Here is a 21,108-nt window from a genome sequence, read left to right as displayed (position 1 = left end):
AATTTATTTATGAATTCAGAAAAAGAGCAGATTTATTTTAGCTCCAGTGAATTTAATATGTTTCACAGATTTCATTGTTTATATTGTTGAGCATAATCTGCTTAAATTTATGTTATTTGTGGACAAACTATAAAATATATATCGTATACAAAATTATTGTTCAAAATTAAAAGTCTTGACATCAAAATATTCTTCAAATACTAAAAGTGAAAGTACTAATCATGCACAAAGGGAACACTTCAGAGTAATGTATATAATTGTATTAAAAAATACAGGGAAATTTGTACTTACTCGAAATAAACAACTTCATCACTTCCTTTGTGAAACATTCAAACTGAATAACATCACTCACGTCTGAGACGTCTCTGTTAGAAAACCACAAATATCCGTTTTGACCAAAACTTGAGGAAGTGAAATATCCTAATGATGTGGTCTGGAGGAACTACACGTCTTCTTAGAGCCTTCAGCACATTTGAGTCTGACAGGAAAGATTAGAACAGTTTTCGAGCAGGTGTCGGACAAAACTAAATTTATTTCCAAATTTATACTCACTGATGGTCCCACAGCAGGAAAATGGCTGAAGCTGAAGTTCTTTACTCTGATATTAAGTTCAAAAGAGCGAGGGAAACACAGATGGTGAGTTTTAAAGTATAATACTGAATACTGAGTGTACACATTGTTTTATATTATTATTATTATTATTATTAATTTTAGATGTTAAAACAGTGAGTTGTTCATTTGGAAATTGTTCATTTTCATCAGTCTTTGACTCGGTGGACTTGACTTCCCTTTTTTTCCATTTTGTAAAACTGAAACGTTCCAGAAGTCTCCAGGATTCGTCCCTTGTGTTTTTCTGTTTGACAGAAACATGAACACTTTTACCAGCAGAACATAAATGTACATATATGTATATTTTTGTGTTGCAGTGGCCACACCCTCTGCAGATGAAACCACTTATTCCAACGTCAATTACTCAAAAACTCAGCGACCTGGTGGGTGATAAACTGCACAGAACTATTTTAACAATCGTGTCACACGTTTTTCAAAGGAAATGACAAATGAAAAACTTTGTATTATATGAAAAATAATCTGCAGATCAAATGATAATGGACATGAGTTAGTTGCAGCCATATTGTTGTGGATAAGAAAGTAAAAATAACATTCCTGTCCTAAATCTTGAGTTCAATCACATAATAAAATGTGTTTTCTGCCTTTAAATGATTTTGACCCTCATGTAAACTGCATCAGTTTGAAGCCACTTCTGTGAATAAATGCTCATCGTTAGTTTGAGTAAAATGGAAGTTCAATACTAGTTGAAAGATTAAGAGAAGGTGTAAAAACTATCTGCGTGTGTTTCCTGTACAAAAGTGTGAGGATAAGTCAGTGGTGTGAAAAAAAATACAAAAAGAGGAAGTGACCGTTATGAAAGGTCCGAGAAATATTTGTAGTCAACTCCAAAGAAACAGTCGAGCCTTCTACTTCCTGTTGGCTACACTCCTTCTGGTTTTTACAAATTCATCTTTAAGCTGTTGGGGTTGATTTCTGTTGGTCGTTGGTCGACTGTAAAAACAAAAGAAATGAAAGTGGGACTTCATCTTTAAAGACTATTATGAATATTAGACATTTATCTCCATCGTCTTTGTCTTCTGCTGTTGAACAGGCTCCAAACAACCTGCAGCATCAAACAGGCGATCAGGGGTCACATCAGAGCGAGTGGCCCTGCTGGTCCTCAGTGTTCTCCTGGCAGCTGCCGTCACAGCTCTTGGTGTAACCCGTGAGTTTGATTCCTAGAAGTTCATTTTTCAGAACAAGTCATAAAATCTGTCTAAACACTTCTTGAAATTAAAACTTTTACTTTTAGATGTTTGTTTGTGTAGAAGTAAAATCAACAAATGGAATTTAACAACATTTCTAGTTAATGATTCTCCTGCTCGTCATCAAGAACTGACTCGTTTATCAAATGAAGCTTTAACCTTTACTGATGAGATTGTCTTTTCTAATCAGTTTATAAAAACACTCAAACCATAAAGAGTCTCCAAAAGCTTCAAGAGGAATGTGAGGCAAAATCTCTCAGTAAACTTCTTCTTTTGTTTCTGAAGTTTTAAGGTTTCATCCGCAGCAAGGTCACACAAAGCCGTGCAAAGTGGAGCAGACAAGTAAACCTCCTCCAGTAAGAGGTAAGTCACACATTAGCATCTCCTGATGATGATTAAAGAAACAGCGAAGGACTGACGGATACAGTCACTTCAGCTGTGTCTCAGTTCAGCGGCTGCATCCTTCAGAGGACGCGGTCGACCCGACCCACGAAGGAGGCGTCCTGGTGGGTCGTGAACAGAAAGGAGACGTTCTCGTCTACAAAGGATTTCCATGCTCGTGTCTGCCCTTACTGCTGTTGCTAGCAACAGAACTGAACTTAGACAAGATGAGAAAGTGTTTATGCCCTTTGTTTTTTAAAGGGGACATAGCATGCAAATTCCACTTTGTTAGTGCTTCTACACGTTAATGTGGGTATCTGGCTCATGTCTACCAACCCAAAAACCTGGGAAAAACACTTGCGCGCTTTTTATGGTTCCTCTGTCAGAAACGCATGCTTGAGTGACTCGATTGGCTCCTGGTTTGTGTCGAAAAGGCACTGGAAGTCTCCACATGGCCTTGGCCCACCCCACCTCATCTCCCCCCCCCCCACTCGTTGGTTAACACCGGACGCGGAAGCGCCGAGCGAGCAGCGCAGCGCCGTTCTCAAGCGCGCAGCCGCCGGCTGTTCACAGGACGAGCATTCTCCGCTGGTCAGCCCCATAGACTGTGTATATAAGGTCAGCCGCGATTCTGCTTTCCCGCTTGTTGTTGTACCCGTTGAATGTCGGGGTGGGGTAAATGATGGTCTTCATAGCCCCCCTCTTTATCTCTCTGTCTGTCTGCTTGTGTTTGTAGTGATGGGCAGGGGACATTAATTATGTGATTGCTTCAAACCCAGGACAACAGAAAACAAAGTATGGGATGCATATTTGATAATTTATATCATATAAATTTAATTTATATCGTTTAAAATCATGGGGAGAGGAGGGGGAGCTGGCCATTAGCATTTAAAGAACAGGCACTCAAAACAGGTCACTCTGTGGAGGGCTGTTTTAACAGTAAAAAGGCGTTTGAAATGATCCTTGTGGTATTTTGACCAAAGTATGTTACAGACATTTCATTAAGACCCCAGAACCATATCAACTTGTGGTAAAATGGGCATGCTATGTCCCCTTTAACATTTGTCCCATTAGATGTTCAGTTAAATTAAAGCGTGATAACGAAGCATCGGACGCTCTCAACGCCTGCCGGCACCATCAACCTTTTGAAAAAGGGTTTGTCACCTAAGTGCAATGAATTCTGGGATAGGTTGGGACAGGAAGGATCCACCCGTTGGAGCCTTTGTTTCTCTGGGTTAGACGGATGCATTTGTCGGCCCCATTTGAAGGAGCCTCTGATATGGGACAGCGTAGTCACTGCCCCTGAATTAAGACACAGCTATTGACTGTAACTGCAGTTGCAGAATAGCTGCCTTGCTCAAGGGCAGTGTATCACCACCCTCTCAAACAGTCTTTCAAAACTCTTCACATTCAAAGTCACTGCAGCTTCCAGATCTAAAGTAACCAGTGATTTCCTTTGCTGTTATCTCTCCAAAGATGAAACATGTCCGAGGTGCGAGGACGGCTGGGAGCCACATGGAGGAAAGTGCTACTTCTTCTCCTCGGTTACTTTAACCTGGAATCAGAGTAGAACAGAATGCAGATCAATGAGAGGAGACCTGGTTGTGATAAACAACAAAGAGGAGCAGGTATAAAACACTGCTGCAGGTCGATGTTCTCATATTTTATCACATCTTCACAGATAAATCACCTTCTGCTCTTCAGAGATTCCTGGTGTCTAGTCTGAGAGGAAAAATGGACACTCTTGAGACGCGTTCTGGATCGGACTGACAGACTCAAAGAACGGAGTGAATGGCTTTGGGTGGACGACACACGACTGGATCCAAGGTTTGTTATTGAGAAAACACTTTTTGTCATCGACGTCAGTATGAAGGTTTTCATGGATCCGGTTCTGTGTTTCACAGTTTGACGTTTTGGCGTCACTACGAGCCTGACAACAAGAAATATGATAATCCTGATGGAGAGGACTGTGTGAGGATGGGGAGAAAAAAGAGCCAGGAACTGAAGGCCTGGGGATAAATCCTAATTGCCTCATAAAAGTGTTTGTGAGAAACCAGAAGAAGCATGAGCCTGAAATCCAGTTGGATCAGATTGAGCTCGAGTCCTCAGCCACTTTCACAAACTGAGGCATGATGCTTTATTAATGAAGATCTTCTCCAGACATAAACAACTTTGAATAATATCTAGAGTCTCATATGTTCTTCAGTTTCCTTGTTATTTTAAAGTGACGTCTACTCCTCCCTCATATAAAATCTATGCATATTAAATATTATATATAATATCTCCTTCTTTCCTGTTGAGTCTATTCTGAGTGTTTGTGTGAGAAACTAGAGATTTATAGAGAAGTTATTTTGAGTCATTTTCTCATAGACTTCTATAGAAACAACCAGTGGAGTCGCCCTCTGCTGGTCGGTTGAGAGAATACAAGTTTCAGGCACTTCTGCATTGGCTTCTCTTTCCAGACCTGGAGTCAGTTTTATTTACACTCAATAGTTTTGCCTTAAAATATGAATGAAGAAATATCGTTTCGCCATGCGGGTGAGGCAGAGATCCAAGTCTTTCTCTATCCGGAGAGATGGGAAGGAAAATCAAACATAACTTTTCAAAACTTTCTTCTTTCTGTAGTGGTCAAAAGTTTAGAGTGACAGTTGAATGCCAATCGGGTTCACCACATATATCCAGAATAAACGGGATGGGAGGCTGATGATTCCAGAAATAGACAATTTATTCAAGTTGGGCAAAGGATTTAAAAGACTGATCAAACAGCACAGGATCATGTGCAACGTAGGGAGTACTGGCCTGTACTTGATATAAATAACAGATTAACAAGAGAGAAGTTAAAGGCTCCAGACCCAATTTAACAAACCTAAAATATCATGCATAAAACAAACAGCACACTTTAAGAATCCCAACACTGGTGTGATTACACCAGTGGATTATCACTGCAAGCGATATTATACACTGAAATAACAGAACAGGGCCTCTAGTTTACGGAGCCAATAACTCACCAATATTCAAGCCATTAAACCAGGATTGCACAGTACCCGCAACCACATTACCCATAGAACAAAGAACAAAATAAAATGAACAAAGAAACCAGAAATCAAACCAATTAATCAGAAAGAAACTAAATCTAAACAAGGCCAAATAATCTAAATGAAATCTAAATGTGGGAAAAACAGTGACCGTAAATATTCTGCCTGAAGGCAGCACTATGAAACAAACATGTCATAGTAGGTCACACAATTATTAAACAAGTTTATCAAAATGTTTAAAAACATTTACAAATATAAAAACACATCGTTATGCCATACCTTCAATTCATTAAAATAAAGCAGAGACCCACGTCCTTATTGTCTTGACGACAAGTACTAAAACAGGAAAGGACAATTACACTTAATGTCACAGACACAATAGTAAAGACTCTGGATAAATGTTCCGTAGCATTACTAACAAGTATTGTTCCCATTAGTTTGTGTGTACACGCGGACTGGAGATTATTACAGCGTGCCTGTATGGCGACGCTGAGACACACACACCACACACACACACACACACACACACACACACACACACACACACACACACACACACACACACACACACACAGCTGTACGCTGGGCTCTATGGACAGAAATGCGCTTAATGTTTACGAACGTTTCCTGCATGATCGTCATTTACTTTAAAGTGACTTTCGAGAGAGAGAGAGAGAGAGAGAGAGAGACTACGGTGTCCCTAAATAAACTTCGCCAACCCCATCCTATGGGCATCGCCGTCCTGTCAGGTGAATTAGAGCTGTGATTTTATATCTACAATGACATGTAAGCATAACTAGGAAAGTAACACTGCGAAAACTATCCTGTTTTAGCTAAAGCTTTTATTAAGGATGGACCCCATTACATTTATTCCAAATAAAATGGCGCAGATCTCAGGTCACAACTGAAAGTGTTGACATTCAACCGACTGAAAGGAAACAAGAAATAAAACATGAATGTGCAGCGACTGGAGAAGTGAATTGCGCCAGAACCGGAAGTCTTGATGAAGATGTCTCTTCTTTACAGTTTCCATCAGAAAGAATGTCTTTAACAACTAGAACAAAAACATGTGAACGTGGTGTCATCTGTTGTCCGTTGGGCCGAAGCTCTGCGACCTTCTGTCCTGCAGCTCTCGGACTGTGAGGGTTCGAGCGAGCATGGCAGGTTAAACTCCTCCCCGCATGGACGATGCAGCTGATTGGCTGTCACGATGTTCTGTCAACTGAGGCGCGTGTTGATTGGACGAAACTCACTGGGCGCATCATTGTGCAACATCCGAACAAGGAGTCATTCCGGAAAGTTAAATACGAAATAAAGTTTATTAGTTTTTTATTAATAATTAATGATAAAGATTACTTCCTTTCTTATTTAAGGGAAAACCAGACAAACTAATGACATGAATTCTGAAAAAGAGAGCAGATTTATTTTTTCTCCAGTGAATTTAATATGTTTCCATAGTTTTCATTGTTTATATTGTTGAGCAAAATCTGCTTAAATTAATTATATTTGTGGACAAACTCTATATAAAATATATATCTGACATTATAAAAATAAAAGTCTTGACATCTAAATATTCTTCAAATACTAAAAGTGAAAGTACTAATCATGCACAAAGGGAACACTTCAGAGTAATGTATATAATTGTATTAAAAAATACAGGGAAATTTGTACTTACTCGAAATAAACAACTTCATCACTTCCTTTGTGAAACATTCAAACTGAATAACATCACTCACGTCTGAGACGTCTCTGTTAGAAAACAACAAATATCCGTTTGAACAAAACTTGAGGAAGTGAAATATCTTAATGATCTGGTCTGGAGGAACTACACGTCTTCTTAGAGCCTTCAGCACATTTGAGTCTGACAGGAAAGATTAGAACAGTTTTCGAGCAGGTGTCAGACAAAACTAAATTTATTTCCAAATTTATACTCACTGATGGTCCCACAGCAGAGGAAAATGGCTGAAACTGAAGTTCTTTATAATATTAAGTTCAAAAGAGCGAGAGGAAACACAGATGGTGAGTTTTAAAGATAATACTGAATACTGAGTGTGCACATAGTTTTATATTATTATTATTATGATTATTATTAATTTTAGATGTTAAAACAGTGAGTTGTTCATTTGTAAATTGTTCATTTTCATCAGTCTTTGACTCGGGGACTTGACTTCCTGTTTTTCCATTTTGTAAAACTGAAACGTTCCAGAAGTCTCCAGGATTCGTCCCTTTGTTTTTCTGTTTGACAGAAACATGAACACTTTACCAGCAGAACATAAATGTACATATATGTATATTTCTGTGTTGCAGTGGCCACACCTTCTGCAGATGAACCCACTTATTCCAACGTCCATTACTCAAAACCTCAGCGACCTGGTGGGTGATAAACTGCACGGAACTATCTTAACAATCGTGTCACACGTTCTTTCAAAGGAAATGACCAAAAAAAAAATTGTCGATTTTCATTTCTTCTGTTTTTTGATTGTTGATTCTGAAGACACAACTAATGACCTTAAGACCTTTTCATTATTTTCTGACTTTGTATTATAGGAAAAATAATCTGCAGATCAAATGATAATGGACATGAGTTAGTTGCAGCCATATTGTTGTGTATAATAAAGTAAAAATAACGTTCCTGTCCTAAATCTTGAGTTTAATCACATAATAAAATGTGTTTTCTGCCTTTAGATGATTTTGACCCTCATGTAAACTGCATCAGTTTGAAGCCACTTCTGTGAATAAATGCTCATCGTTAGTTTGAGTAAAAGGAAGTTCAATTCTATTTAAAAGATTAAGAGAAGGTGTAAAACTATCTCGTGTGTGTTTCCTGGACGAAAGTGTGAGGATAAGTCAGTGGTGTGAAAAAATAAAATGAGGAAGTGACCGTTATGAAAGGTCAGAGAAATATTTATAGTTAACTCCAAAGAAACAGTCGAGCCTTCTACTTCCTGTCGGCTACCTCCTTCTGGTTTTTAGAAATTCATCTTTAATCTGTTGGGGTTGATTTCTGTTGGTCGTTGGTCGACTGTAAAAACAAAAGACATGAAAGTGGGACTTCATCTTTAAAGACGATTATGAATATTAGACATTTATCTCCATCGTCTTTCTGCTGTTGAACAGGCTCCAAACAACCTGCAGCATCAAACAGGCAATCAGGGGTCACATCGGAGCGAGTGGCCCTGCTGGTCCTCAGTGTTCCTGCCGGCAGCTGTCACAGCTCTTGGTGTAACCCGTGAGTTTGATTCCTAAAAGTACATTTGCAGAACGAGTCATAAAATCTGTCCAAACACTTCTTGAAATTAAAACTTTTACTTTTAGATGTTTGTTTGTGTAGAAGTAAAATCAACAAATGGAATTTAACAACATTTCTAGTTAATGATTCTCCTGCTCATCATCAGAACTGACTCGTTAATCAAATGAAGGTTTAACCTTTACTGATGAGATTGTTTTTTCTAATCAGTTTATAAAAATACTCAAACCATGAAGAGTCTCCAAAAGCTTCAAGAGGAATGTGAGGCAAAACATCTCCCAGGTAAACTTCTTCATTTTGTTTCTGAAGGTTTTAAGGTTTCATCCGCAGCAAGGTCACTTTTTCTTAAAGTAGTTTCTTCACATTTCTGCTTCTTCTCTGTTCAGACGATTCTGATGAACGACTGATGAAAGTTACATTTTGTTTAACAGAAATACTCAGTAAGACAGAACCGTGCAAAGTGGAGCAGACAAGTAAACCTCCTCCAGTAAGAGGTAAGTCACACATTAGCATCTCCTGATGATGATTAAAGAAACACGAAGGACTGACGGATACAGTCACTTCAGCTTGTCTCAGTTCAGCGGCTGCATCCTTCAGAGGACGCGGCTGACTCGACCACGAAGGAGGGTCCTGGTGGGTCAGAACAGAACGAGGAGACGTTCGCCTACAAAGGATTTCCATGCTCGTGTTTGCTCTTACTGCTGTTACCTAGCAACACAACTGAACTTAGACAAGATGAGAAAGAGTTTATGCCCCTTGTTTTATTTTAACAATTGTCCCATTAGATGTTCAGTTAAATTAAAGCGTGATAACGAGAAGCATCGGACGTCATAACGCCTGCCGGCACCATCAACCTTTTGAAAAAGGGTTTGTCACCTAAGTGCAATGAATTCTGGGATAGGTTGGGACAGGAAGGATCCACCCGTTGGAGCCTTTGTTTCTCTGGGTTAGACGGATGCATTTGTCGGCCCCATTTGAAGGAGCCTCTGATATGGGACAGCGTAGTCACTGCCCCTGAATTAAGACACAGCTATTGACTGTAACTGCAGTTGCAGAATAGCTGCCTTGCTCAAGGGCAGTGTACCACCACCCTCTCAAAGTTTCATCAGTCTTTCAAAACTCTTCACATTCAAAGTCACTGCAGCTTCCAGATCTAAAGTAACCAGTGATTTCCTTTGCTGTTATCTCTCCAAAGATGAAGCATGTCCGAGGTGCGAGGACGGCTGGGAGCCACATGGAGGAAAGTGCTACTTCTTCTCCTTGTTTACTTCATCCTGGAATCAGAGTAGAAGACAATGCAGATCAATGAGAGGAGACCTGGTTGTGATAAACAACAGAGAGGAGCAGGTATAAAACACTGCTGCAGGTCGATGTTCTCATATTTTATCACATCGTCACAGATAAATCACCTTCTCCTCTTCAGGAATTCCTGGTGTCTAGACTGATGGAAAAAATGGACAATCCTGAGGACAAGTTCTGGATCGGACTGACAGACTCAAAGAAAGAGGATGAATGGCTTTGGGTGGACAACACACGACTGGATCCAAGGTTTGTTATTGAGAAAACACTTTTGGTCATTGCCGTCAGTATGAAGGTTTTCATGGATCCGGTTCTATGTTTCCCAGATTGAAGTTTTGGCGTGACGGCGAGCCAGACAACTGGACAGGGTCGAAATCTGATGGAGAGGACTGTGTGATAATGGGGGTGGAATACCTGATGTCCTGGATCGATAAATCCTGCGAATCGCCTCATAAAAGTATTTGTGAGAAACCAGAAGAAGCATGTCCCTGAAATCCAGTTGGATCAGATTGAGCTCGAGTCCTCAGCCACTTTCACAAACTGAGGCATGATGCTTTATTAATGAAGATCTTCTCCAGACATAAACAACTTTGAATAATATCTAGAGTCTACATGTTCTTCAGTTTCCTTGTTATTTTAAATTGATGTCTACTCCTCCTCCCTCATATAAAATCTATGAATAATAAATATTATATATAATATCTCCTTCTTTCCTGTTGAGTCTATTCTGAGTGTTTGTGTGAGAAACTAGAGATTGAGAACATCTCAACTCCTCGGGAAAAATGTTTACTGACATTTATTAATGTGGTGAGAAGTTATTTTGAGTCATTTTCTCATAGACTTCTATAGAAACAACCAGTGGAGTCGCCCTCTGCTGGTCGGTTGAGAGAATACAAGCTTCAGGCACTTCTGCATTGGCTTCTCTTTCCAGACCGGAGTCAGTTTTTATTTACACTCGATAGTTTTCTTTAAAATATGAATGAAGAAATATCAAGTTTCGCTGCGGGTGAGGCAGAGATCCAAGTCTTTCTCTATCCGGAGAGATGGGAAGGAAAATCAAACATAACTTTTCAAAACTTTCTTCTTTATTCCAAATAAAATGACGCAGATCTCAGGTCACAACTGAAAGTGTTGACATTCAACCGACTGAAAGGAAACAAGAAATAAAACATGAATGTGCAGCGACTGGAGAGAAGTGAATTGCGCCAGAACCGAAGTCTTGATGAAGATGTCTCTTCTTTACAGTTTCCGTCAGAAAGAATGTCTTTAACAACTATAACAAAAACATGTGAACGTGGTGTCGTCTGTTGTCCGTTGGGCCGAAGCTCTGCGACCTTCTGTCCTGCAGCTCTCGGACTGTGAGGGTTCGAGCGAGCATGGCCGGTTTAAAACCCCTCCCCCCTCATGGACGCTGCGGCGTCTGATTGGCTGTCACGATGTTCTGTCAACTGAGGCGCGTGTTGATTGGACGAAACTCACTGGACGCGTCATTGTGCAACACCCGAACAAGGAGTCACTCCGGAAAGTTAAAAACGAAATAAAGTTTATTGGTTTTTATTAATAATTAATGAAAAAGATAACTTCCTTTCTTATTTAAGGGGAAAAACCAGACAAACTAATGACATGAAATCTGAAAATAATATTGTGAATTAAGTAAAACAGAAGAAGAATTTATGATTTATTATGAATTCAGGAAAATAGCAGATTTATTTTTCTCCAGTGAATTTATTATGTTTCCATAGTTTTCATTGTTTATATTGTGAGCATAATCTGCTTAAATTTATGTTATTTGTGGACAAACTCTATATAAAATATATATCGTATACAAAATTATTGGTCAAAATTAAAAGTCTTGACATCAAAATATTCTTCAAATACTAAAAGTGAAAGTACTAATCATGCACAAAGGGAACACTTCAGAGTAATGTATATAATTGTATTAAAAAATACAGGGAAATTTGTACTTACTCGAAATAAACAACTTCATCACTTCCTTTGTGAAACATTCAAACTGAATAACATCACTCACGTCTGAGAACGTCTCTGTTAGAAACCACAAATATCCGTTTGACCAAAACTTGAGGAAGTGAAATATCTAATGATCTGGTCTGGAGGAACTACGTCTTCTTAGAGCCTTCTTTATTTTGATCTGACATGGGAAAGATTAGAACAGTTTTCCAGGCCGATTATTGTCGGACAAAACTAAATTTATTTCCAAATTTATACTCTGATGGTCCCACAGCAGGAAAATGGCTGAAGCTGAAGTTCTTCATAATATTAAAGTTCACAAGAGCGAGGGGAAGCACAGATGGTAGTTTTAAAGTATAATACTGAATACTGAGTGTACACATTGTTTATATTATTATTATGATTATTATTAATTTTAGATGTTAAAACAGTGAGTTGTTCATTTGTAAATTGTTCATTTCATCAGTCTTTGACTCAGTGGACTTGACTTCCCTGTTTTCCATTTTGTAAAACTGAAAGCGTTCCAGAAGTCTCAGGATTCGTCCCTTGTGTTTCTGTTTGACAGAAACATGAACACTTTTACCAGCAGAACATAAATGTACATATATGTATATTTCTGTGTTGCAGTGGCCACACCCTCTACAGATGAACCAACTTATTCCAACGTCCATTACTCAAAGCGCTGCGACCTGGTGGGTGATAAACTGCATGGAACTATCTTAACAATGCGTATCACCACGTTCTTCAAAGGAAAAGACCAAAAAAAAAAAATATTATACGATTTTCATTTCTTCTGTTTTTGATTGTTGATTCTGAAGACACAACTAATGACCATAAGACCTTTTCATTATTTTCTGACTTTGTATTATAGGAAAAATAATCTGCAGATCAAATGATAATGGACATTAGTTAGTTGCAGCCATATTGTTGTGTGGATAATAAAGTAAAAATAACATTCCCTGTCCTAAATCTTGAAGTTCCAATCACATAATAAATGTGTTTTCTGCCGTTAGATGATTTTGACCTCATATAAGAAACTGCATCAGTTTGAAGCCACTTCTGTGAATAAATGCTCATCGTTAGTTTGAGTAAAAGCGAAGTTCAATTCTATTTAAAAGATTAAGAAAAGGTGTAAAACTATCTGCGTGTGTTTCCTGTACAAAGAGTGTAGAATAAGTCAGTGGTGTAAAAAAATAAAAATGAGAAGTGACCGTTATGAAAGGTCAGAGAAATATTTATAGTTAACTCCAAGAAACAGTCAGGTACTTCTACTTCCTGTCGGCTACCTCCTTCTGGTTTAAATTCATCTTTAATCTGTTAGGGTTGATTTCTGTTGGTCGTTAGTCAACTGTAAAAACAAAAGACATGAAAGTGGGACTTCATCTTTAAAGGCGATTATGAATATTAGACATTTATCTCCATCGTCTTTCTCTTCTGCTGTTGAACAGGCACCAAACAACCTGCAGCATCAAACAGGCGATCAGGGGTCACATCGGGCCAGTGGCCTGCTGGTCCTCAGTGTTCTCCTGGCTACCGTCTGCAGCTCTTGGTGTAACCGTGAGTTTGATTCCTAGAAGTACATTTTTCGACGAGTCATAAAATCTGTCAAACACTTCTTAGAAATTAAAACTTTTACTTTTAGATGTTTGTTTTTGTGTAAAGTAAAATCAACAAATGGAATTTCACAGCATTTCTAGTTAATGATTCTCCTGCTCGTCATCAGAACTGACTCGTTTATCAAATGAAGGTTTAACCTTTACTGATGAGATTGTCTTTTTTCTAATCAGTTTATAAAAATACTCAAACCAGAAGAGTCTCCAAAAGCTTCAAGAGGAATGAGTAAAACATCTCACAGGTGACTTCTTCATTTTGTTTCTGAAGGTTTTAAGGTTTCATCCGCCAGCAAGGTCACTTTTTCTTAAAAGTAGATTTCTTACATTCTGCTTCTTCTCTGTTCAGGCGATTCTGATGAGCGACTGATGAAAGTTACATTTTGTTTAACAGAAATACTCAGTAAGACAGAACCGTGCAAAGTGGAGCAGACAAGTAAACCTCCTCCAGTAAGAGGTAAGTCACACATTAGCATCTCCTGATGATGATTAAAGAAACAGTGAAGGACTGACAGATACAGTCACTTCCAGCTTGTCTCAGTTCAGCCTGCATCCTTCAGAGGAGCGCGGTCGACCCGACCCACGAAGGAGCGTCCTGGTGGGTCGTGAACAGAAAGGGAGACGTTCGTCTACAAAGTTTCCATGCTAAACCTCTGCCCTTACTGCTGTTACCTAGCAACACAACTGAACTTAGACAAGATGAGAAAGTGTTTATGCCCCTTGTTTATTACAACATTTGTCCCATTAGATGTTCAATTAAATTAAAGTGTGATAACGAGAAGCATGGACGTCTCAAGCATACACAGCCTGTCAACCTTTTGAAAAGGGTTTGTCACCTAAGTGCAATGAATTCTGGAATGGAGTTAGGACAGAAGGATCCACCCGTTGGAGCCTTTGTTTCTCTGGGTTAGACGGATGCATTTGTCGGCCCCATTTGAAGGAGCACTCTGATATGGGACAGCGTAGTCACTGCCCCTGAATTAAGACACAGCTGATGACTGTAACTGCAGTTGCAGAATAGCTGCCTTGCTCAAGAACAGTGTGCCACCACCCTCTCAAACTCAAAGTTTCATCAGTCTTTCAAAACTCTTCATTCAAAGTCACTGCAGCTTCCAGATCCTAAAGTAACTGTGATTTCTTTGCTGTTATCTGCAAAGATGAAACCTGTCGAGGTGCGAGGACGGCTGGGAGCCACATGGAGGAAAGTGCTACTTCTTCCTCGTTTACTTTAACCTGGAATCAGGGTAGAAGACAATGCAGATCAATGAGAGGAGACCTGGTTGCTTGATAAAACAACGAGAGAGGAGCAGGTATAAAACACTGCAGTCGATGTTCTCATATTTTATCACATACTTCGTCACAGATAAATCACCTTCTGCTCTTCAGAGATTCTGGTGTCTAGACTGGTGAAAAAATGGACACTCTTGAGGACAGGTTCTGGATCGGACTGACAGACTCAAGGAAACGAGAGTGAATGGCTTTGGGTGGACAACACGACTGGATCCAAGGTTTGTTATTGAGAAAATACTTTTTGTCATCGACGTCAGTATGAAGGTTTTCATGGATCCGGTTCTGTGTTTCCCAGTTTGAAGTTTTGGCGTCACAGAGAGCCAGACGACTGGACAGGGGATAATCCTGATGGAGAGGACTGTGTGAGGATGGGGGTGGAATACCTGCAGTCCTGGAGCGATAAATCCTGTGAATCGCCTCAAAAAAGTATTTGTGAGAAACCAGAAGAAGCATGTCCCTGAAATCCAGTTGGATCAGATTGAGCTCGAGTCCTCAGCCACTTTCACAAACTGAGGCATGATGCTTTATTAATGAAGATCTTCTCCAGACATAAACAACTTTGAATTATATCTAGAAGTCTCATATGTTCTTCAGTTTCCTTGTTATTTTAAATTGTGTCCTACTCCTCCCTCATATAAAATCTATGCACATATTAAAAATTATATATATGTCTCCTTCTTTCCTGTTGAGTCTATTCTGAGTGTTTGTGCTTGAGAAACTAGAGATTGAGAACATCTCAACCTCCTCGGGAAAAATGTTTACTGACATTTAGCTAATGTGGTGAGAAGTTATTTTGAGTCATTTTTCTCATAGACTTCTATAGACTAACCAGTGGAGTAACTCCCTCTGCTGGTCGGATGAGAGAATACAAGCTTCAGGCACTTCTGCATTGGCTTCTCTTTTTCCAGACCTGGAGTCAGTTTTTATTTACCTTTCGATAGTTTTGCCTTAAAATATGAATGAAGAAATGTCGTTTCGCTGCGGGTGAGGCAGAGATCCAAGAATCTTTCTCTATCAAGATGGGAAGGAAAATCAAACATAACTTTTCAAAACTTTCTTCTTTATTCCAAATAAAATGACGCAGATCTCAGGTCACAACTGAAAGTGTTGACATTCAACCGACTGAAAGGAGCAAGAAATAAAACATATGAATGTGCAGCGACTGGAGAGAAAGTGAATTGCGTCAGAACCGGAAGTCTTGATGAAGATGTCTCTTCTTTACAGTTTCCATCAAGAGAATGTCTTTAACAACTAGAACAAAAACATGTGACGTGGTGTAGTCTCTGTTCCGTTGGGCCCAGCTCTGCGACCTTCTGTCCTGCAGCTCGGACTGTGAGGTTCCAGCGAGCATGGCCTCCATGGTGTCGCCATCCAGTGGGAAGAGGAGAACCAGTAGAGGCTGCTGGGGAACACAGCAGCGATCTGGCCCAAGGAAAAACCAGTGGCTACGCTGCTTCTGACTCAAACTGAAAGGAAGCAGGAAGGCGTTTACATTTCAATGTTGGGACCGGCATTTGGGAACTACAGTTGGCCTACATGTGGGCCCATGACCTGTAGTCACCGGGCCAATATAAGGCCAGGTCTCCCCCTCTTCATTCTCTTTCCATACCCAATCCCTCCGAGGGGAGAAAGTCTGGCTTCTCCAGCTCACATCTCTCTCTTCTAGTCCCTCCGAGGGAGAAGTCTTAGCTTCTCAACTGCTCTTCTTCGATTCCTCAACTCATGTGACCCTCGAGAGAACCCACCTCTCTGTCTGCGGGAGTGCAGCTTTCCCACTCACACAGCGAGGAAATCTCCTCCAATCCAAGCTCTGCAACCTTCAGCTTAGCGACCCAATGTCCTGCCGGAGGAACTTCAAACAGCAACTGAACCGCACACTTTAAGCAGAACCACAAAGGCAGGAGCCACAAAACCAACAAGAGCATGACCTCACAGAACTTCGAACAACATCAACTTTTCCCTTTCCATGGACGGGTAACACAACTGGGCTTAATAATTATACTCGGCTAAACAAGACTGTTTATTCGATTCCCTTGTGATGTTTATAAGTTTGATTTGTGTTGCTGTAATATTTTGATTACAAGTTATTTGAAAGTTAGTTATGCTCTTCAGTCTTTCCTTGCATGCCTCTAGTAACTTTCTCTAATTGGCACCAACACAGACACCACACATCTCTCTCTGACCCCCGCCACATCGTAAACATTCCAAGGGGGAGTCCGTTATCTTCGGAGTGTGCCGCCATTTGGAAGCCACGCTGACTCACTACAGACACACACACGCATACTCACATACATATCTTTATTATTTATAGTAAGTACACCGTTAGTAATTTTGTGTTTATACTTTATTATATTCATAATAAATGTTTTCTTTCACAAATGTTTTCATTAATGTTGCATAAGTGAATTTTGCCAACCTCTACACTGTTAAGAACTCCATATCCTTCCACTTAGCTAACTATCTAGATGGTAATTTTGTTAAAGTTATTAATTTGTTTATTAATCAGAGTTCCAAATTTGTAGTTAGAACTTTTATGAGACTTAATCAATAAATTGGCTATCTTTTCCTTCCTTTGAAGGAGTGGTGCCCAAGGTAACTTTAATCAATTAAAGTATTTAATATTCATATTTTTAATATGAATATTCCAATATTTTATTTTGATAACAACATTTTGAATGCCGAAAGGCACACCATTTTATGGTATCACGTTTAATGCATTATTGCACAACAAGACAGAGTGCGTTACATGTGAACTGCTCAGGCGTCCTCAGCTGAAAGTCTTGAGTCAGACACTCACCACTTGGAGAGGTAGAACTCACAGAGTCTGACCGGGCAGTGGAGGCGGGTTCTCGGGTTCTCCACGTGTTCTCCATCATCTCGAATTTCCCACGTTATCTTTCTTACGTTTTGTAGCGGGAACTCCGTCTGTGTCAGATAAACATTAAGCAAACATAGAGGAGGTAATAAGATGTAATCTTCTTCATCACTGTTGTATCTTCACAGTCGTGTTGGCACCTGGGCTTCAGTCGTGGATATGGGCGGTGAAGTGCAGGGAAGTGGTCGGGTGTGGTTCAGGTTGGTTCTGGTGCAGCAGGTGAGCTGGAGTGAAGGACAGCTGGCGGTGCTGCTCCACCGTGGTGAAGCCAAAGTCCCTCGCAGCAGAAGAAGAGCAGGGTGTTGAGGAGGGCGGTGATGAAATTACGCCCCCAACTGGACGTAACCTGCCGGGAGAACAAACAGGATCTCTGAGTAGATCCGAGTCGATCCGAGACACAAAATAACAGATAAAGACCTGGACGTTGACTCACCAGCGGCTGTGACCGAGGTCTGAGACATTGGAGGATCTTGGTGAACTCGGTGGTGAACTGGCTGTAGATCACGTCACTGAATATGTTCTCATGCGTCGTTCTCAACAGAACCTGCAGACAGACCCTCGTGCATGTCGGCCATCGCCTCCTTCAGCTGCGCGCTGGGAGCCATGTCTGCAGCGGAACTTTCACGGGTCAGTGAAGAGTCGGCTTGGAGACAGCGCAGCAGAGTCGGTCAGAGAGAGCGGAGCCTCACGCCCCCTGTCCGCTACCACCGGTTAAACCCCTCCCCGCATGGGCGTGCTGCGTCCTGATTTGGCTGTCCACTGATGTTCTGTCAACTGAGGCGCGTGTTGATTAGACCGAAACTCACTGGAATGGCGTCATTGTGCAACATCCGAACAAGGAGTCATTCCGGAAAGTTAAATACGTAAACACGTTTATTGGTTTTCTACGTAAGCGTGAAGCTTAATTCTGAAATTGTTTTATTATAAGAATATTTGTTTTATTTATATTAATAATTAATGATAAAGATAACTTCCTTTCTTATTTAAGGGGAAAAACCAGACAAACTAATGACATGAATTCTGAAAATAATCTCGTGAATTAATAAAAACAGTAGAATGATTTATTAATTTATTTATGAATTCATAAAAGCGAAACAATTAATTTTTCTCCAGTGAATTTAATATGTTTCCATAGTTTTTCATTGTTTATATTGTTGAGCATAATCTGCTTAAATTTATGTTATTTATTGGACAAACTCTATATAAAATATACATCATACACAAAATTATTGTTAAAATTAAAGTCTTGACATCAAAAATATACTTACAAGTACTAACAAGTAAGTACTAATCATACACAAGGAACACTTCAGAGTAATATATATATGGTGTATTAAAATACAGGGAAATTTGTACTTACTCGAAATAAACAACTTCATCACTTCCTTTGTGAAACATTCAAACTGAATAACATCACTCACGTCTGGAGACGTCTCTGTTAGAAAACCACAATCATCGGTTTGGCCAAAACTTGAGGAAATGAAATATCCTAATGATGTGGTCTGGAGGAACTACACGTCTTCTTAGAGCCATCGCCTCTTTGATCAGGCAGGAAAAGTTAGACATGATTTTCGAGCAGGTGTCTGGCAAACTAAATTTATTTCCAAATTTATATTCACTGATGGTCCACAGCAGGAAAATGGCTGAAATGAAGTTCTTTACTCTGATATTAAGTTCACAGCGAAACACAGATGGTGAGTTTTAAAGTATAATACACTGAATACTGAGTGTACACATTGTTTTATATTATTATTATGATTATGTTATTATTTGAGATGTTAAAACAGTGAGTTGTTCATTTGGAAATTGTCCATTTCATGTCTTTGACTTCGGTGGACTTGACTTCCTGTTTTCCATTTTGTAAAACTGAAGCGTTCCAGAAGTCTCAGGGTTAGTCCCTTGTGTTTTTTCTGTTTGACAGAAACATGAGCACTTTACCAGCAGAACATAAATGTACATATATGTATATTTCTGTGTTTGCAGTAGCCACATATCTGCAGATGAAACCACTTATTCAGTCAAGATCTCAAAAACTCAGCGACCTGCAGAGCTGCCTGGTGGGTGATAAACTGCCTGGAACTATTTTAACAATGTGTCTACGTTTTCAAGGAAATGACAAATGAAAAAACTTTGTATTATAGGAAAAATAATCTGCAGATCAAATGATAATGGGCGTGATTAGTTACAGCCTATTACATGGATAAGAAAGTAAAAATAACATTCCTGTCTAAACCTTGCAGTTCAATCACATAATAAAATGTGTTTTCTGCCCTTCAATGATTTGACCCTCATATGCTTCATCAGTTTGAAGCCACTTCTGTGAATAAATGCTCATCGTTAGTTTGAGTAAATGAGTTCAATTCTACTTGACAGATTAAGAGAAAGGTGTAAAAACTATCTCACGTGTGTTTCCTGTACAAAAGTGTGAGAATAAGTCAGTGGTAGGAAAAAAAAACAAAATGAGGAAGTGACCGTTATGAAGGTCCGAGAAATATTTGTAGTCAACTCCAAAGAAACAGTCAGGCCTTCTACTTCTCATCCGGCTACCTCCTTCTGGTTTACAAAATTCATCTTTAAGCTGTTGGGGTTGATTTCTGTTGGTCGTTGGTCGACTGTAAAAACAAAGACATGATGGGACTTCATCTTTAAAGGCTATTATGAATATTAGACATTTATCTCATCGTCTTTCTCTTCTGCATGAACAAGGCTTAAACAACCTGCAGCATCAAACAGGCGATCAGGGTCACATCGGGAGCGAAGTGAGCCCTGCTGGTCCTCCAGTGTTCTCCTGGCAGCTGCCAAATCTGCTGCAGCTCTTGGTGTAACTCCAGTGAGTTTGATTCCTAAAAGTTCATTTGCAGAGCGGAAGTCATAAAAATCTGTCCAAAACATATAAATTAAAACTTTTACCCAGATGTTTGTTTGTGTGAAATAAAACCAACAAATGGAATTTAACAACATTTCTAGTTAATGATTCTCCTGCTCGTCATCAACAACTGACTAGTTTATCAAATGAAGCTTTGCTTAACTTTACTGATACAAGTTGTCTTTTTCTAATCAGTTTATAAAAATACTCAAACCATGAAGAGTCTCCAGCTTCAAGGAATGTGGGCAAAAAATCTCTCATGTAAACTTCTTCTTTTGTTTCTGAAGGTTTTAGGTTTTCATCTGCACAGCATGGTCACTTTTCTTAAAAGTATTTTCTTCCATTTCCTGCTTCTTCTCTGTTCAGACGATTCTGATGAGCGACTGATAGAAAGTTACATTTTGTTTAACAGAAATACTCAGTCCAGACAGAACCGTGCAAGTGAAGCAGACAGAAGTAAACCTCCTCCGTGTAGGTAGTCACATTAGCATCTCTGATGATGATTAAAGAAACAGTGAAGGACTGACGGATACAGTGCATGGCCTGTCTCAGTTCAGCGGCTGCATCTTAAGGGCAGTAGGCCGACCTGAAGGAGCGTCCTGGTGGGTCGTGAACAGAAAGGAGAGCGTTCTCGTCTACAAAGTTTCCATGCTCGTGTCTGCCCTTACTGCTGTTACCTAGCAACACAACTGAGCAGACAGATGAGAAAGTGTTGATGCCCCT

General features: G+C 39.7%; 3 protein-coding genes and 1 long non-coding RNA gene across 14 annotated transcripts in view; all 4 read left to right on the top strand.

Annotated features, from left to right (window-relative positions):
- LOC118103892 (hepatic lectin-like) overlaps positions 1-21,108 on the top strand; it is a 207,725-nt gene that overhangs the window by 9,027 nt on the left and 177,590 nt on the right. Inside the window, exon 1 of one of the 9 annotated variants that reach the window (XM_047344102.1) lies at positions 6,954-7,249. The exons of the other annotated variants lie outside the window; for them this stretch is intronic. Within the exon in view, the coding sequence (XP_047200058.1) occupies positions 7,168-7,249 (82 nt within the window). The 5' untranslated portion in view covers positions 6,954-7,167. Of the gene's footprint in view, positions 1-6,953; positions 7,250-21,108 lie in introns of those variants that run through there. 9 annotated transcript variants of the gene reach the window in all.
- The window catches only part of LOC118103841 (hepatic lectin), a 228,139-nt gene that overhangs the window by 43,044 nt on the left and 163,987 nt on the right, over positions 1-21,108 (top strand).
- LOC118104378 (hepatic lectin-like) lies at positions 722-15,203 on the top strand. 3 transcript variants are annotated; one of them, XM_047344116.1, is made up of 8 exons: positions 724-992; positions 1,661-1,774; positions 8,688-8,759; positions 8,909-8,971; positions 9,673-9,824; positions 9,901-10,025; positions 10,103-10,167; positions 14,987-15,203. In XM_047344116.1, the coding sequence occupies exons 1-8, from the start codon at positions 896-898 to the stop codon at positions 15,103-15,105; spliced, it is 807 nt and encodes a 268-aa protein (XP_047200072.1). In that variant the 5' UTR covers positions 724-895; the 3' UTR covers positions 15,106-15,203. The 3 variants fall into 3 exon arrangements, with proteins under 3 accessions (XP_047200073.1, XP_047200074.1, XP_047200072.1); XM_047344117.1 differs by lacking the exon at positions 8,688-8,759 and having other exon boundaries at positions 722-992; XM_047344118.1 differs by lacking the exons at positions 8,688-8,759; positions 8,909-8,971 and having other exon boundaries at positions 722-992.
- LOC124855009 lies at positions 2,114-3,933 on the top strand. Its single transcript, XR_007034934.1, has 3 exons — positions 2,114-2,177; positions 3,672-3,823; positions 3,900-3,933. It is a non-coding gene; the product is annotated as an uncharacterized LOC124855009 (long non-coding RNA).

Source organism: Hippoglossus stenolepis, chromosome 17 (genome assembly GCF_022539355.2).
Source record: "Hippoglossus stenolepis isolate QCI-W04-F060 chromosome 17, HSTE1.2, whole genome shotgun sequence".
Lineage (NCBI taxonomy): Eukaryota > Metazoa > Chordata > Actinopteri > Pleuronectiformes > Pleuronectidae > Hippoglossus > Hippoglossus stenolepis.
The sequence above is the reverse complement of the archived record's forward strand: the minus strand, read 5'-3'. Positions and strand labels throughout refer to the sequence as shown.

Bases quoted from the DNA above. Each gene is read 5' to 3' on its own strand.
- LOC118104378 (XM_047344116.1), top strand. From the start codon at position 896: ATGTACATATATGTATATTTTTGTGTTGCAGTGGCCACACCCTCTGCA. The intron at 993-1,660 runs GTGGGTGATAAA...GCTGTTGAACAG, and splicing joins CTCAAAAACTCAGCGACCTG to GCTCCAAACAACCTGCAGCA. The intron at 8,760-8,908 runs GTAAACTTCTTC...TTTGTTTAACAG, and splicing joins TGAGGCAAAACATCTCCCAG to AAATACTCAGTAAGACAGAA.